Raw genomic sequence first — 16,278 nt, 5'->3', positions numbered from 1 at the left:
TCCTGCTGAGACCTTATTTCATTTTTGTCTGTTTGATTGTCTAAAAATACAAGTGAGATTTCTTGGGTGTCCAAAGAAGCTAATTAACTTCTCTCTGAGAACTTGTTCTCCTACTCTATGGGTCCACAAATGAATCCATGAGTTATACTCATCAACATATACAACACAGCTATTCTCAATTCTGAAAGAGTTGTCTATACACAACCTTTTCTTTAAGAAATGCTCAGATAAGTCTGTTAAAAAGTGGCTGAAATAAGTTTTAAATAACCTTTATTTCATTTCTACTTCAGAAATTCAACAAAAGAACACTGCAGACTGAAAATCTGAAAGATGGCATCACTCTTTGGCATGCTTCTTTATTAAGTCTGATGCATTATGCATGATGCCATTCTGGCTCTGGCATGAAATTGCCAGCTTGTGGTTCACTGCTTATGTTCCTGATGGGAAAGCACAAGATCCTGTAACGCTTATCTCTTTCAGGACCTTAGCTCTCAGTGATGGAAAATATAATTTGAGAACTGTTCTATCAAATTTATTATCTACTATTTACCTGTATTACAGCACATAATATTTTTTATATCTAATGTATGCATAACAACACATTATGGAAATGCATATCAAAACACCCGTAGGGAATCCTGTTTTTTTTTTTCCTGAGAAACCTTGGTATGTTTAGTTGCTATTTCCAGGTGACCAGATATATTACTTCACTACTGTAGAAAATGGGGAAATAGTGCAGCTACATCAGTTTGGAGATTTTTTTAATGGCATAGACACTACTTTCAGAAATATTGTTAAAGTGTATGAATATTTATAGTGCACTCTATGGTTGTCTGTTTGCAGATGTGATATTAAGAGGATTTCTCCACTCCAGGCTGGAGAACAAAACACAATGCTTTCCAACACTTACATTTCTAAATACTTTCTCACTTTTAACACTTCCCATAAACAGTATTATGTGCAAAGATGCCATCCTCATTACATGCCAAACCATCATCTTTGGCTCAGGAAATGCCCAAGTCATCGATCTCCTGATATTGGGATAGCAGTCTGGAAAAATGCCATGATGTGCTTTACCCTGTACCTACATTCTTCCTGGGCAGCTGCTTTGGCACTGCTAGAGACAGAATACTGGGCCAAACAAGCTGTTGGCTGTTCTTACATTAGTATGTCTTATGCAGTCCCTCATGAGATCAGAGCCTGGTATTACCTTTTCTTTGGCCCTCTGTACAAATTAACTTTCTGGAAGAGGATGAAAGATATCTACCAAGAGGTTAAAAATTCACGTTTCAAGGGAAAAATTACATGAGCACACAGAATTAATGCAAACTGATAAATACTGCAAAATCCTTAGTCTGCATATAACATCATCTGCTCAACATGTTTTCATAACCCTTCCTGAAAATGAAGCACTTTATAAATATCCCCTGATCTTTGTAAGCACCACACACTGATTTTTTTGTTCTGTATGATAAACATGAGCTACCTGAGCTAGGCTTTTTCAATATCTATTGAAAGTCATTATTCATACACCTTTCCCCACTGTCTGGATTTCTGTAGTTCTATAAATGCAACAGTGACCTTTAGAAGCATTAATTGTATCTACTTTATTTTCCATACTTTCCTGTTTCCAGAACATGATTAATTTTTGGCAAAGCATATACCTCACACAGCTGAAAACCCTGGCAATTCATAAGTATAAATTAGTCAGACAACACTGACCAAAATTCTGCCATCATTTAAGCCATCCAGACCCTCTAAAATGAGTAAAGTGACACAGAAGAAAATAGTGTGTCTTATCTTCAGGGCATAGTTTTTTTCTACAACTCAGGAAGCAGTTTTAAAGGGCGGAACTTTGCATGATTATTTTAATATTGGGTTTCTGCAGAAAATAAGTAGCACCACAGAGCTTTCAAGAAACCACTTATCAATTAGGAGTATTTTAATTTACTTATCTTGTGTGATTCAGTGAAGCTTCTTGGAAAAACTTATTTATAGAAGCTTATGAAATGGATCCCTTCCATCCTTCTATTGGCTGAATGGAAAGTTAAGTACCTAAAAGGACGATTTTCCTTCTTGTGTACTTGGCAAGGTCTACATGCTCTGAAAGGAAGGATTCTAACTGGGTCTTTCTTGGATGAGTTAAGGATGAAATGGGGTGACTTCTCTAGGTCACAACTTAAAAATGAGTTTGTGGAAATATGCAGACTTTCTACTAGCTCCTATTATTCCATACACAATTAAAGTAGTTAAGTTTGTAAGTTAACCTTCAGAGTGCCTTCCATGAACACTTGGTTCCCTTATAACGTACTAACTTTAAAAGAAGAAAGATTTTTTTCCACCAGCATAGCTACTGCTATTATTTAAATTATTTGAAGTAGTGTCATTGGATGATTATTATTAAGAGTCATACCATTCCAAAAAAACCTCATTAATCCTTAGAGGACCTAGTGGTCTGATTGCAACAAAGTTAACCTTACACGCAGAGAGTCACTGTGCATGGGAAAGAGACTTACAGTTATTAAATACACTGTGTAAGGCAGGAAAAGATGGATTAGTAGACCCAATGCAAGAAAAGTAAAGTATTTATGCTACACTGTGTAGGAAGAGAAAGACTGTGAGCAAATTAAGCAGAGGATTTTCCTTTGGGAAATAACTTAAAACTTTGTTTTATGTAGTTTTGTAATATAATAGACATGTTAGTGGACTATATTCTGAGATCACAATATAAATAATTCATGCTTCAATAATAATCAGAATTCACTTACTATGGAAAGGAACATTAACTAAAACTCAGTGCCCTTTCCCTCTTTTCAGTCTCATTTAAAGGTGATTCTGCACATTTTTAGACATGGGAAGTGCAGAACCAAAAAAGAAAGTGTTTCACAGTAGTTTCACAGCTATTTGCTGCAAGATGAAATAGCAGAGTCCGCAACCTAACGTTCACTACCATGATCTCCAAATTGCCAAACACTCTTTATATTCCTCTGAACTACTGTATTAATAGGCACAGCCAGGACTTGGAAGGAGCCTTTTATTACTCAGGTATCCTTAGTTCTGAACAATTACTTTTTAATGACTGATCAGTTTACTGGACAAGAACAGAAAGCATTAATGATGAGATACAGTTTACCTGTACATGTTTTTTAGATCTACATTGACTGTTTCTTACTATTAGTGGAAGTTGTACATACTCTTTATACTGTGTTTCATTGCTGGTGTAGAGGCACTGTGGACTCACAGGCCCACAAGTGACACACCACTCGCTCTCCTCCACAGAGTCACTTCTCTTAACTGCTAAGTTGACATTATGGATCACTTTCCTTGTCATCATTTTTAAGGAGATACACAATGCACTGAATACTTCTCAGCTTACAGAATGACCTTGGGCTCACCTTACGTGAGAACACAAAGCTCTGTACATGCTTCCCGACACAGAAGCATGAGACTATCGGCTAGGCATCACTACTCTTAGCCTACAGTAATTAGGCAAGAGTAAGTCCTGCTGCCATCAAAAAAGTATGTGTGTTTCTGCTAAAATTACTCATCCACAAGTGAGATAAAATGGCATAAACTGAATTCCCTTAAATCTTCTCACACACCCATTAACAGTGTAAAAATAATCTGATGGTGTGGTTTTGAGAAGAGATAAAGTGTAATTTAAGTTATACCCTACTCAAGGTTGGCCCACCTCACACATGGTGTATGGTGCAGAAGACATGTTATGCCAAATCTAAAATTATTCTGTGTACATGCTAAAAAAAGCAATGATAATTTTACTAAAGATGCAAACCCAAATGTTTTGTAAATTCCATTTCTTTCCCATGGTGAAATCCTCTCGTGTACAACTATAATTTACTAAGCCTACTGTTGTTACAAAGAAAAAAAAAAAAAAAAAAAGCCGTATTAAAGTGCCCAAATGAATTCCAAAGAGAAACATTTCCTGCATTTACAAAAGAAGCTGCAGAAGAATCAAATTTTATATGCAGTTTCTTTTTTCCTGACTCTTCCTTTGGGGTGCCTTAGTGTTTACTTGTAAGAGCAACACCTAACAAACACAGTATTAAATGTTTTCCCACAATCACTTGGGTGAAACCGGCTTTCTTTAAATAGCTTTTAAAACAGTTAACTAGCATAAATAAGGCATCCTGACAGTGACCCATGTGAGCATTACATTTCCACTTATTTTAAAGATAAGTTTTACTTTCACAAATTCATTTTTATATTGAACCCGTTAAAGGCAAATTGTGAATAGCGCTTTATGGCTATAAAATGCGAGAAAAAGCACAGAGGGTGCTAGGACAAAGGGCCAAGGGGTTCATGTAGGTCATGTACTGACCTACCTATTGTCCAGATGGGGAATCCTACACCAGATGTGAGGATGGTCTCGAGATGTAGCTGCAGAGGAAGGACAGAAAGGACGGTCATAGCACATGGCGGCAGGGTGACAGATCCTGCTACAAACCTATCAGGCACATTTCTCCCAAGGGCTGCTGCCACAAAGTGGATTATGCTTATCCTTCCCACTCCTTTCTCCCAAGACAAAACTAAACTAAAAGCCACATTCCAGCCTTAACCTGCAGGATTTAATTTAAAGCAGTATTGTTCAATTAGCCTGCTGGATGAGGAACAGTACTCCACTCCCAGAAAAGCTGTAAGATTAAAAATGCCAGATGAGGAATCAACCAGCATGATGTTAACACAGCCATTGTGCAAAGCTTATAGAGAGATTCTGTGGACCCAGTAAATGATGGATCTAGTCCAATTCTGTTCAAAGTCTGCTACCCCCTTTGCTCTGTTTGGATGACAATATACCTGTCTCCTCTGATGTCTTGCTAAAGCACGGTGTTCAAGACAGACAGACTTGCCAGGAAAGTTACTGGCAAAGCATCTGGTAGATTCTCTGAAAATTCCTCCCCTCAAACATGCCTCAACTGGAGAAACACATTTTTCCCAAGAGGAAAAGTATACAGTATGGAGTTCCAGCTACTCTGTCCAAGAGATATGAAAAACAGTACCTAAAAGGCCCTTAGCTTCACCTGTTATCCTACAAACCTCCTGTCTGCACAAGATCGCATCAGGATTAAAATCTTGAAGTTGAATTTTACACTTGGCTACACTAAGATGTTTCTAACACAGTAAACTACTGGCATAGTTAACTCTAAAACCTTAATATGCAGGCATGAGAACCAAGGTAAATAAAATCAGTACAAACTCCAGCTTGCCCTCACCTATTTCATGACGGCAGTTGCAGTGAATTCTGGCCACAGATGCTGACTCGGGACTATTCGCGGGGTTGTCGAGGCCTTGGTTGGTTACAGCAAAGCAATCCATGGAGCTGCAGCTGCAGCACTCACTTTTATACATGCAAACTAGGAACAAGCCCTAGCTTTGAGAGGGTGTGAAAGAGTCCTGTTCAGTTTGGGTGCTACATCTCAAAATAAAAGTCTTTCCTGTCTGAAAGAGAAGCATTTAGACTCTTCTGATTGATGCTGGAGGAGTAATTTCTCCTACAGATGATGAGCCTGGCTGCACTGATAGCCTGACAAAAGTTTAACACTAAAAGGACTAATGTGAACAATGACTCTTCAGTGAGCTAACCAGGCTTTAATAATCCTTCAAGAGCAGCTAGCAATAACTGAGCAGCATAATAGCAAGTTTCCCCAAACCGGGTCATCATGCTGGCAACAGGGGCTTGTGTGTGTGACAGAGACAATGATTACAGTATTTAATCATCAGCTTCACCGTTCCAGCTATTCTTGACCACATTGTCTACTTTCAGGCAATACAATGATCGTGGTCAATGCATTCATACCGTGTAGCAGTCAACAGGAAATGTAAACAACATACACAGCACCCAAATTTCTGAAAAACCTCATTCTGCCAAAATGTCATGTATTTACATGAGTTCTTGACTGTATGATACATGAGGCATCACCAGATACCACTCAACTTCTAGTGCTTCAGGAAATATTCCAAAGAATGAGTCAGTATCAGTTCATTTTAATTTCTTACGATATGAACTGCCTGTAGAAACCAGCTGGGAATTAAAAAATAGCTACTACTGCACATATTCTGTGTACATGCATATATAATAATATAGGTAAATAAAATATTAAAACTGAGTTTGCATATAAACATATATAAAAAGATACCAGATTATAAACAGTATAAATAACATTGTTCTGTGCTTACCTACTGTTTTATTCTACCTTTTTACTACAGTTAACACTTACCATTAGGAAACTTTTGTCAATAATTTTATATTTAAATTCTATTCAAATATTTTAGCACTGAATTAGCTAAAAATACAGGGGCTAATTTAGTCTTCTGTCTCACACATGTACAAATTCACTGAAGCAGAGATAATAATGAACAGAATTGGGCCCTAAAAAGTTCTAATTTGACACTAATCAGTAACAAAAGGCAATGCAAACTTGTGCTAAACAGATTACACCCATATAGCAGTATCTGCATAATGGCTTTAGCTGCTTAGCAACAAAAGTACAAGAATACCAGATAAAACGGATTATAAGCTCTCATTAGTCCCAGATGAATGTAACAGTGGCTAGTCAGTTAGGTTCATTTGCACTCTGTATCATAAATGACACTCCTCTGAGCTATTATTACAGAAGACATTTACTTTTTTGTACAAATACACACAAGACTATACAAATAAGACTTGCTGTTACATTACCGAAGACAGTTCTGGTCACATACTACAGTGATTCTTCTTAAAGTGCCTTAGAAAACATCACAAGCATATGATACTCTCTCCTCTTCTGTTTTACATTTTCTTACACAAATAAAATAAGTCACTTAAAAAATGTAACTCCATTTTAAACCTTTTGCAATGTTCCACTTCTCCATACTGATCCTTGTACATTGTAATAACATTGTACGACTGGACTTCCAAACCCTCCCTGGAAACATTTAAATACAAGCCATGAGTAGAAGGAGGACTGATTACTTGTTTTTTTACAGGGGGAATGATGCAGATGGCGATTCAGAGATTTGCCAAAAACCGCAAAGGAACATCATGACAGCTGAAACTGAAACAAAATCTCCTAAATCTTAGCTTTATAAATGCCAGCATTCCAGCATTACCCAGAGCATGTGAGATACAGTGCAAATGCGCAGAAAGGAATAGTACACGAAGCACAGTACTCACAATCTAGGATAAACCAGTAGTAAGCCACTAGGTAGAATGTAACAGGTAAGGGTTCAACATAATCATAATAAGGTCACTACAGCCTATTCCTACATGTCCTTCAGTTCAGCCACTCTCACGTGGCTTATCTCTACCTTACACCAGAACACAGGAAAGAAGTGAATGGTCTTGCAGGTCAGCTCAGGAGCTATGCTATGACATGCAGACAACTCCAAAGGAAAAAAAAAAGTTTTTATGGGTGGGATAAGTCTAACTATTTACCTGTAGTAACTGACTTCCTGGCTTTCTCTATCCTTTATTTAATAACTTGTTTTCTCTAATAGAAATAGCTATAATGCTGACTAAGGGTCCCTTACAAGTTATGCAATTCTATCATTCAACAGGAACATTGCTCTGTATGAATAGTACTCTCCACTCTGCCTGTGTACAAAGCAATTTTCTTGAAGATAGTACTCTGAAAAGAGCAGGACAGAACTAGTTCCAAATTTGTCTAATTTCATGAAGTTGGATAAAATAGCAAATGGGAGAAGTTAAAAGCAGTAGCTCTCTAGTCTTCTATATTTATAACGAATTATCATAATAAAGCTTTCACTGTCTTAAATAATTCTAAAAACATTTTATTTCTAAAGTATTTGTTAGGGTAGAGGTCTAGAAAATATAAAGTACTACGAGAAAGGTTGACAGTGGTGTAGGAGGAATAAAGTGAAGCTAGTTATACCTTTATTTTGTAGAATCTCAAATTTCCATTAAAAAAGACTTAAATTTTCACAGTTCTGAAACTTCCAACTGTGAACAAAGCACCACAAATACAAGAACGTCTTCAGAGAAAATAGCTGTAGAAATACTTAAACCTCCTTTGCTAGCCACCTGAAAGCATTCTCAATAAAACCTAATATGGATACTGTTCCATACTTGATCACTGAAGCATGGTATGAGGGGAATTGGGCAGCATCAGCATTATTGTCAGGTGAGATACTCCTTACTGAAAACACAAGGAACCAGCACATCGAAGAAGATACAGAAAAAATAGGAGGAAGAGTGAAAAAAGAATGTAAACAATAGTAGTCCTGAAAACACCCAACATTTTCTCCATAAACGACACAATGAAGCCCTGAATAAATCAAAGATGATGCAAAGGTCAGTTATTTCAAAAATGCTGTACCCTGTATACTAGGCTTTGGGCAAGTTTCGCTATGGGAGTGCCAAATACAGAATGCAGTATTCTTCATTTATATCCCAGCACACAGACCACAAGCAGAACACAAATCAAACCTCTGAATACATTGATAGATGCATTGACCATATTCTGGCAAAACAGGAAGTAAACTATTGCCATAGTATAGGAGTGTTGAAAAATACTATCCAACTGTGACGTGGTTTTATAAAATACGCTACACTAAAATATCTGAGCTCCTTCCATGTAAAAACACACATCAGCTGAGGTCTTGCCCATAGATTTTACATTCTAATGGGTTGCCGAGTTCATACCTCAAACTACTGCAGACAAAACATCATATATCAGACCGCAAAACAACCCCTGAAGTACAATATTTGAATATATATAATTTTAATAATAGAATGTAGATTTGGTGGTGGTGGGGTCCATTTTCGGATGGGCTTAAATCAAACTGGTTTGACCAAAGTTAACTTTTGGATTAAGAAGGAACATGAGAAATAACCAGTCCCAAGAATATTCCTTTAAAATACGGAGACTAGATGGGACTGCTGAAAGTAAATTCAGGTATGTAGGGCTAAAAACACATTAGTGTATAAGGTATGCTGGTATTAGCCATTATTTGGCACGATTTCCGAATTCCAAGGTAATTTTAAATACGATTCCTTACTTGTGATAACAACAGCACCATTTAGTAAATGATACTAACGAAAAGTCTGCTCCATGTAAAAAACAAATAATACTGAAGCATATTTACTGTGAAAAGCACATTAGGCAACTTTTCTGCAGTGTCTTCACCTTATTACTGAAGGAAAACACTGCAATATATGAAGTCAAACTCATACATTCGCATTTTTGTGGAAGAAGAACAAAGCAAGTAATCTCATTACATAAAGCCAACCTCTGAGTACTTTGACAATGAATACTGAGTCAATCTTCCCATTAAGTCAGGGTGTATACGACCAATACGCTCTACTTGAAATGTAAAATTTAATTCCAGTATGATCACTTCAGGGACCTGTTCTGCAAAGCACAGCAGCCATGGCACGGCATACAATTGCAGCGTAAGTAACTAGACACTACTGTTAAACACATTTTAAACTCTATTGTACAATAGCCTTTGTCTCAGTAAAGCTATTTTAACCACAGACCATGTTTGTTTGAGCAAGTTTTTCTACCTGTTTTTCCACTGAACCTGAACAAATCATTCAGTCACTAATTTACTTGGTACATTTTCATTTGTTGTCATTCATAAATAATTTATAGCTTTAGCAGAGGTATTGCTTTTGCTTCTGTGTATGTTTTGGTTTTTTGTTTCTTTATAAAGAGTTCTTTGCAAATTGTTCATAGGCCATGATAAAAAAAACAACTTCAATTTTTCAGCTGTGGACTTTTAATTTGTTTGGGTATCACTAGGTGTAGTTTTGGTTGTTTGAAAAGAGTCACTAGCAAATGACTTGTAACTATAAATTATGTAACTATCAGTTCCTCTAAGTTCAAGCAAAGCCACAAACTATAGCTTGTCTCTGGTCAAGAGATATGGTAAGGGAAAACATGGTGAGAAGAATTTCTGAATCTTAGTTTCGTGAATGGCTTTGGAGAGCAGAGAGGAAGACAGAAAGCACTATACAAAAAAGGGGAGAACAGATGAGAAATACAAAAGGAAGAAAATCTCCAGGAAACCAGAGAAGTAGCAGGAGAACTTTCTACTTTAAGTCACTTACTGTAAAACCAGTCTTTACCAATGTTCTGCCACATGATTCACATCAGGCTGGTGATACATTTATTTACACTTCAGGGAGTACGGTCTGCCTTAATCCTGAAGGTCCTTCTCTGTTCACAGAGTTTAACCCTCACCTCAGTACAACCTTTTTATCACTTTCTTTATCTACAATAATATGCTCAATTCTAGTAATAGATTTTAAAACAACATGTTAAAACATTTAAAGAGTATGTTCATATGTATATTCAAATGAAATGAAAGTCTGAACACATGAAACATCCTCTATATGTATACACACCTTCCTGGGCTATTTTTTTGTATCAACTTCAAAGCATCTAAAACATTAACGCACTTTCACTATTTTAAGAACTGTATAAACATGTTAAGCATTTGGTATTTGCATATTTGAACACACTATAATCTTGATCCTACTAGCCATTTTCCCATGGTTTTCCCACTGCTCTATTTATCTTTCCTGATAACTTTGCTGGAAGATCTTTTAGTCACAGCTTTTCTGTAATTCTACACACATAATTATTGCAATTGCTCACTTGTGTCGTATGTGGTTTTGGTTAGAATATGTGAATAGGTAGGTATGTACAGATGCAGACTCATACACATCATTAGTAACTCTTAATTTTGTTCAATATGCTAATTTAATTATTCATTTAATTTGCCTAACTTTTCCATTAAATTGACCGAACTACTCAAATGTAATGTCTTACTGAAAGGAAAAAAATCCCAGACGTTTCAAGGAATTTGATTGATTTTCAAGGGATTTTTTTAAAACATACGTATATACACTAACATCTGAACTTCTTCCCTACAAATCAAAAACTCACCCCACTGAAATGAATGGCATATTTAGTTCAATAGGCAAAATCTCGAACCTCAGTGCTTTGAAATAGTAAACGTTTTATCAGGCACTTAATGGATGCTTCTGTAATTCAATTATATATGATTGGTATTCTGCCTGCAAGAGAGATTCACCTTGTGAATTTGGGTTTTTTCTTTTTTTTTTTCTATAAAGCTTTCTGGACAATTAGGTAGAAAACTGTCAGTGCAGCTGAATGACGAGAGAAATAAGGGACTAAAAAACAAAAACCAGAAACATTCTATGAACACAACTGGTTTCAAGGACTTTGACTGCATTCAGAAATCCTAGAGAATCAGACACACCATCCAAATGTTCACTTACGTTTAAGCAGCAAATCCAAAATATGTGCTATGAAGACGAATTCTGTATGAGAAATTACCAACAAGGACCATACCACGTGAACAGGCTGTCATTGTCAGCGCTCTCTGCCTTTCCTTCTTGCTGCTCCTCAAGCACACAAGTAGTATTAGCACTCTAGGAACTTATTTGATAAGCAGTATACCTATTTCCTTTCTTTTTTGAACATTTTATATACTACACAGCACAAAACAACTGAAAAGATGAGTGTTCTGCCATAATCTCTTTTCTGACAAGATAATTTTAGAATTTTTACTCTGAATACTGGATGTTAAAAACATTTGTACTTGATTCAACAAATGATAGACCCTATTGATGCATAGGAGAAACCCTGCCAGAAAATGGCACCTCAGTATTTTTTTGTGGTTTATGCATGTGTGTGGGTTTTTTATTTTTTAATTCATTTACTGCCATCTCCTGGTACTTACAAGGTATTTATGCTATTTAACAGCAGCCAGTACTCGTGTTCAGTACTGCTGAAATGCTAAAAACTTCTCAGAAATATTTTCAAATATTGCTGTACTTTTTTGTTGCTGTCTTTTATTCTGGAAATAGCGAATATTGTTCCTTGGGCACAAACTGGTAAAAGGTTCATGTAGCTTACCTTTGTCTGGAAGCAGCAGTAAAGTTGTGTTAGGTATGGATGTTTCCGTGCTAATGCCAGAATTCTCTTTTCTGTCATTGTACAGTCTACATCGTCATCTTGAAGTATGACATCTTTCTTCAAGACTTTCACTGCGTATACTTCATCTTTTCCTTTTAGCTCAGCTAACATTACCTAAAACAAACAGAAATTCATATGAACAACAGATACCTTAAATTCAGCGTTGTATATGAGTCTGACTGCACTGAAAATATAAAGACAGTTACATACTTCCCTGAATTAAGTTGCATGTTTATAAAACTAAAAGTAATGTAATTTTAGAAAAAGATACTTCTGGTTTTCTTTAAATTTGAAACAGAATTTGTTATTTAAGAATTATAAAAGATAAAAAAGGGTTTTTTAGAAGATAAGAAGTTTTTATCCACTCATTCAAATACCTTAATGAGTACCTATTAACGAGATTTTAAAAATGAAGGAATTTGATGTAGAACAGAAATTTACTTCCCACTTTTATCTCCCATGGTTTGTAGTGGGATTTTTGTGTGATGAACCTAGCATACAATCCCACATACCATTCTGGCTGCTTTCAAGTTGTTGATTTTAACTACTACTATTGTTTTACGTTCAAGTCCTATATTCTGTTTAAGGTCAGTTCTGGCTTGGAGCCAGGGTAATCTTCAGAAAAAGGATTAGAAAACAGGGAGACAAAAGAACTGCTTCAGGCCTGTTCCCCTGCATCTGCAGTTCCCGTATATCAAGGAAGGAAGAGTGTACTTGTGAAACAAGTTCACGTTTCAGTCCTCTCTTTGATTCCACAGTGCACAGCACTATGAAAAGAAAATCTTTAAGCTCTGTAAATAGAGCAATGTCCCTTCCACCTTCATCAATTCCATACTGTGGGAAGGTATCTGGTGAATTACATCTTTCCTGCATGTGTGGTATTTTCGGCAGCTCTCAGCCTCTTGCACTCATTGTATCTGAGCGGACATGCTTGAGTACTGCTTTCTCCAGCACTGCACACACCCACTGAGGGAAAACAAACACACAAACTGTTCTGTGAAACAAGTAAACCTGAAATGGGTATTATCGAGAAAGGGGATGAACTCAAGAACTCCACAGCATTATTCCTGAGCTGATTTTTCCTCCTCGGCTACAACTAATTATATTCTTGAACACTATGTATGTAGCCGTATGTACGTCTTCATTTCATTACCAGTATCCTGAAACAGTGAAATGTTGACATTGTGTTTGAAAAGGCTTAACCCTAGTTAATGGAGTGAACTGAAGGACAGAAAATGCCAGCTGCTCAGGAAGCTGATATTCCTGATCTGTGGGGTAAAAGCTGCTTTTACCGAATGGGTAAAGAATGAAAGAAAAACCCTTGGGGTGGAAGCACTTTCTGAATGTCACTATGAATATTTTCAAAGCAGTACAGTCAAAAAAAGCCAGCACACCAGGGAGTGGAGGAGGGAAAAATGTTACCCACCTTGCCAAAGCTGCCTTTCCCTAATACTTTGATGAAGTTGAACTCTTCAAGGCCTATTCGCTTGGTCTGGGCCTGTTTGACCTCTCCATTTTCACCGTTCTCCCCAGATTTGTTAAGCTGGTTGTCTGTTGACGTTGTAGCTGTTGCCCTGTGTTCCTCTCCCCGATTGTCAAACGATAATGCTTTCCTAATGTTGTTTTCCAGCTCTTTGATTTCTGTGGAAATGTGAGAAGAAGTGTTTGTTTTAACCAAACATCAGAAAAACAGCCCGTGTTAGTCTGTATCAGTTTTGGGGAGGGACATTCATCATCCCTGAATGTTGTGTAGAGCATTCTGTAGTTAAGAACACATATTTAGCAAACTGCTTCTCCACCTTACAGTAATCAGCCCAAATCCTGCTCTAACAGGAAGGGTGGCCTTTTAAAATGAACCTAAGAGAATGACATATCCAAAACTTGACAGATAAGAATAGTGGCCAAATAGTTGTTTTAGTGATTTTGGGTGTTCCTCTACCACAGAGAAGTACTTTGTTTTGAATACCCATATCTTCCTGCGGCACTTACTCATTTTCCTGCTTAAGTATTTTAGAGTTGTATCTTCAAAAATTCAAAGGATAGTTGGGCGTCCCAGTCCTTGAAGTCAACATGAATGGAGCATCTTACTCAGCTCCAGCTGTTATCAGGCGCCTGCCAATAAAGTGACCACTTCCTAGTGCTGCTTCAAGCAGCAATTGTGTGAATCTGCTAAATGGTTCTGAAAGTTTCTCAATGCTAAACACAGTGAGTCCTGGTGACTAACAGACTTGGGGTCTGCCTCAAGCTCTTGCATAGTACTTCTGCCTGATGGCCCTAGAAGCACCAGTTTTACTGGACAGCTACAAATGTGAAATTTGTAACAGTTTAGACAAATTCGTTGTTCTTACTTTAAGCAAAACATCAGATACATCAGATATTTAAAAAAGCATTATTTAACCAAACAATCTATGAAATAAAAAGATTGACAAATTTAAATCAGTTCTGGACTCAAGGGTCTTGCTGTACTCATTACCACAGAACTTTAGAAGTCTCTTCCCTAAAAATAAGGGTGAGAAATTTTTCACCTGTAAATAGTTTTCAAAGAATCTGACACAAAAGTATCCATCTTCCTATGTTGTGCTGTAAAGATTTTTTCATTCATCAGTTTACACACGATGGTACATAAGATACCTCACAGACTTCCAATGTTCAGAAACATCAATCAGATCAGATTAAAAAACTGCTGCTGACATACACATTCTGTCAATCAGGCTGTTCAGCTAAATGAAATCAGTGGTAACATCAGTGAAGAATAAAATATGTGCCTCCAAATCTATGCATGAAAAAAATCACCGAAAGGAAACATGGTTTTATGAAGCCTCTAGAGACCACACACTCTAGCATAGCCTTACTGGACAGAAGGTTTTATTACCACAGATGTTCAATATGGAATTGCAAGGAGGCAATCTTATCTCAAAAACTTATTAACAGATAGAGGCTTTTCAGATAAAGGCTCTCTCAAGTTCCGTGGTAATATTTAAAATGTTCTCACTCTTACAATAGAATGTATAATTTCCTTACATAAAGGTATTTGGTTAGGCAAGGACTCATCCAGTAAACTTAAAATACTGTTAAGATACCTTTTTTATAATTTTCCCTTTAAAAGCCACTTAATTTCACAGATTTAAATGAAATGAGAGGTAGGCATTTTAAAACAGTTTTTGCAGGGCGTAACTTTCTGAAGTGCTTTATTTTCTGGTGGTAACTACTTCATTGATTTGGTTCTACAAAGACTGGGGACAATAGCTTTTTTACTCCTCATAAAAAAGGAAAATATGTGACAATATATATCAGTTTGGAAATAAAAAGAGATGTTCGACCTTGATCACATGGAGAAGTTGGTGCTGACTTTGACCTATCTTCTTCTGATGATGCGCTTCCAGGAACTGGTTGTTGAGTCTCTGCACCTGCAATTAGCTAAGAACAATTCCAAAAGGGGTACTCAGCTATGTGATCCTCCTGCACCAAGAGGAAATTTAATTTAACAACATTAATTTGCCAGCAGAAGTATGAAGGAAAGTGAAGGTGTTCTACCCCTATAGATTCTCACCGACAAGACCTTAACCATGCAGTAGATGGCATCACATCAAATGGAGACCGTAATACAACCAGAGAAAGAACAGGCAATTTAAAGAAAAATAGGTTCTTAAGATGAAATAAACATAATAAGCATACCCAGTGGGTGGGAAAGTTTTGAACAGCCACCTTGAACCTGGGCAGAAATCTATCCAGTTAATATATTTAACTACAAAAAGCATTAGAAGGCACAGCAAACTAACTCATGCAGTAACGATATGACATCATCTTTTCCCAGGAGTCACAGAACACAGTCGGAAATTTTCTGTTTCTGTAACATTTTAAAACAGTGTACCTGGGATCCTAGTGAGCAATAATCAGGAAAATGAACAGAACCAACTGTCAATGTTTTAAGAAAATAAGGTAAAATTTGCCTATTTCTGTAAGTGAGAGCAATGGGTCTGTCGTCACAATCATGCAAATAGAGATAAAAAGTGTGGCCAAATTCTGATCCAGGACATATATTACAAATCCAGAATAACGCCATCAGCTTTGGATGTACTTGGGGTAACCTATACTTTTTATTTCTAGAACAGCCTAGATCTTCCTGTAATAGTGATCATAACTCTGGAACTGTCATCTGGCAAACAGCTCCTCTTCATAAGGGTCAGCACATTGGCTTATTTATCAGCATTTACAATGTTATGGAGCAGTGCTGTGTCTCAATCAATTAGCCAATGCCAATTCTGAGCCAGAGAGACTTTTATGTTTTTATGAACTGTTGTGTCAGAGACTG

General features: G+C 36.8%; 1 protein-coding gene across 1 annotated transcript in view; it reads right to left on the bottom strand.

The window, feature by feature from the left end:
* Positions 1-16,278, bottom strand: part of PRKCE (protein kinase C, epsilon) — a 296,007-nt gene that overhangs the window by 84,915 nt on the left and 194,814 nt on the right. The window contains exons 8-10 of the mRNA XM_010296719.1: positions 15,287-15,383; positions 13,393-13,607; positions 11,907-12,080 (exon numbers count right to left, since the gene is read on the bottom strand). Of these exons, the coding sequence (XP_010295021.1) occupies positions 11,907-12,080; positions 13,393-13,607; positions 15,287-15,383 (486 nt within the window). The remainder of the gene's footprint in view (positions 1-11,906; positions 12,081-13,392; positions 13,608-15,286; positions 15,384-16,278) is intronic.

The sequence above is a fragment of the Phaethon lepturus genome, unplaced genomic scaffold (assembly GCF_000687285.1).
Source record: "Phaethon lepturus isolate BGI_N335 unplaced genomic scaffold, ASM68728v1 scaffold5041, whole genome shotgun sequence".
NCBI lineage: Eukaryota > Metazoa > Chordata > Aves > Phaethontiformes > Phaethontidae > Phaethon > Phaethon lepturus.
Note: the sequence above shows the minus strand (reverse complement) of the source record. Positions and strands in the feature narration are given on the sequence as shown.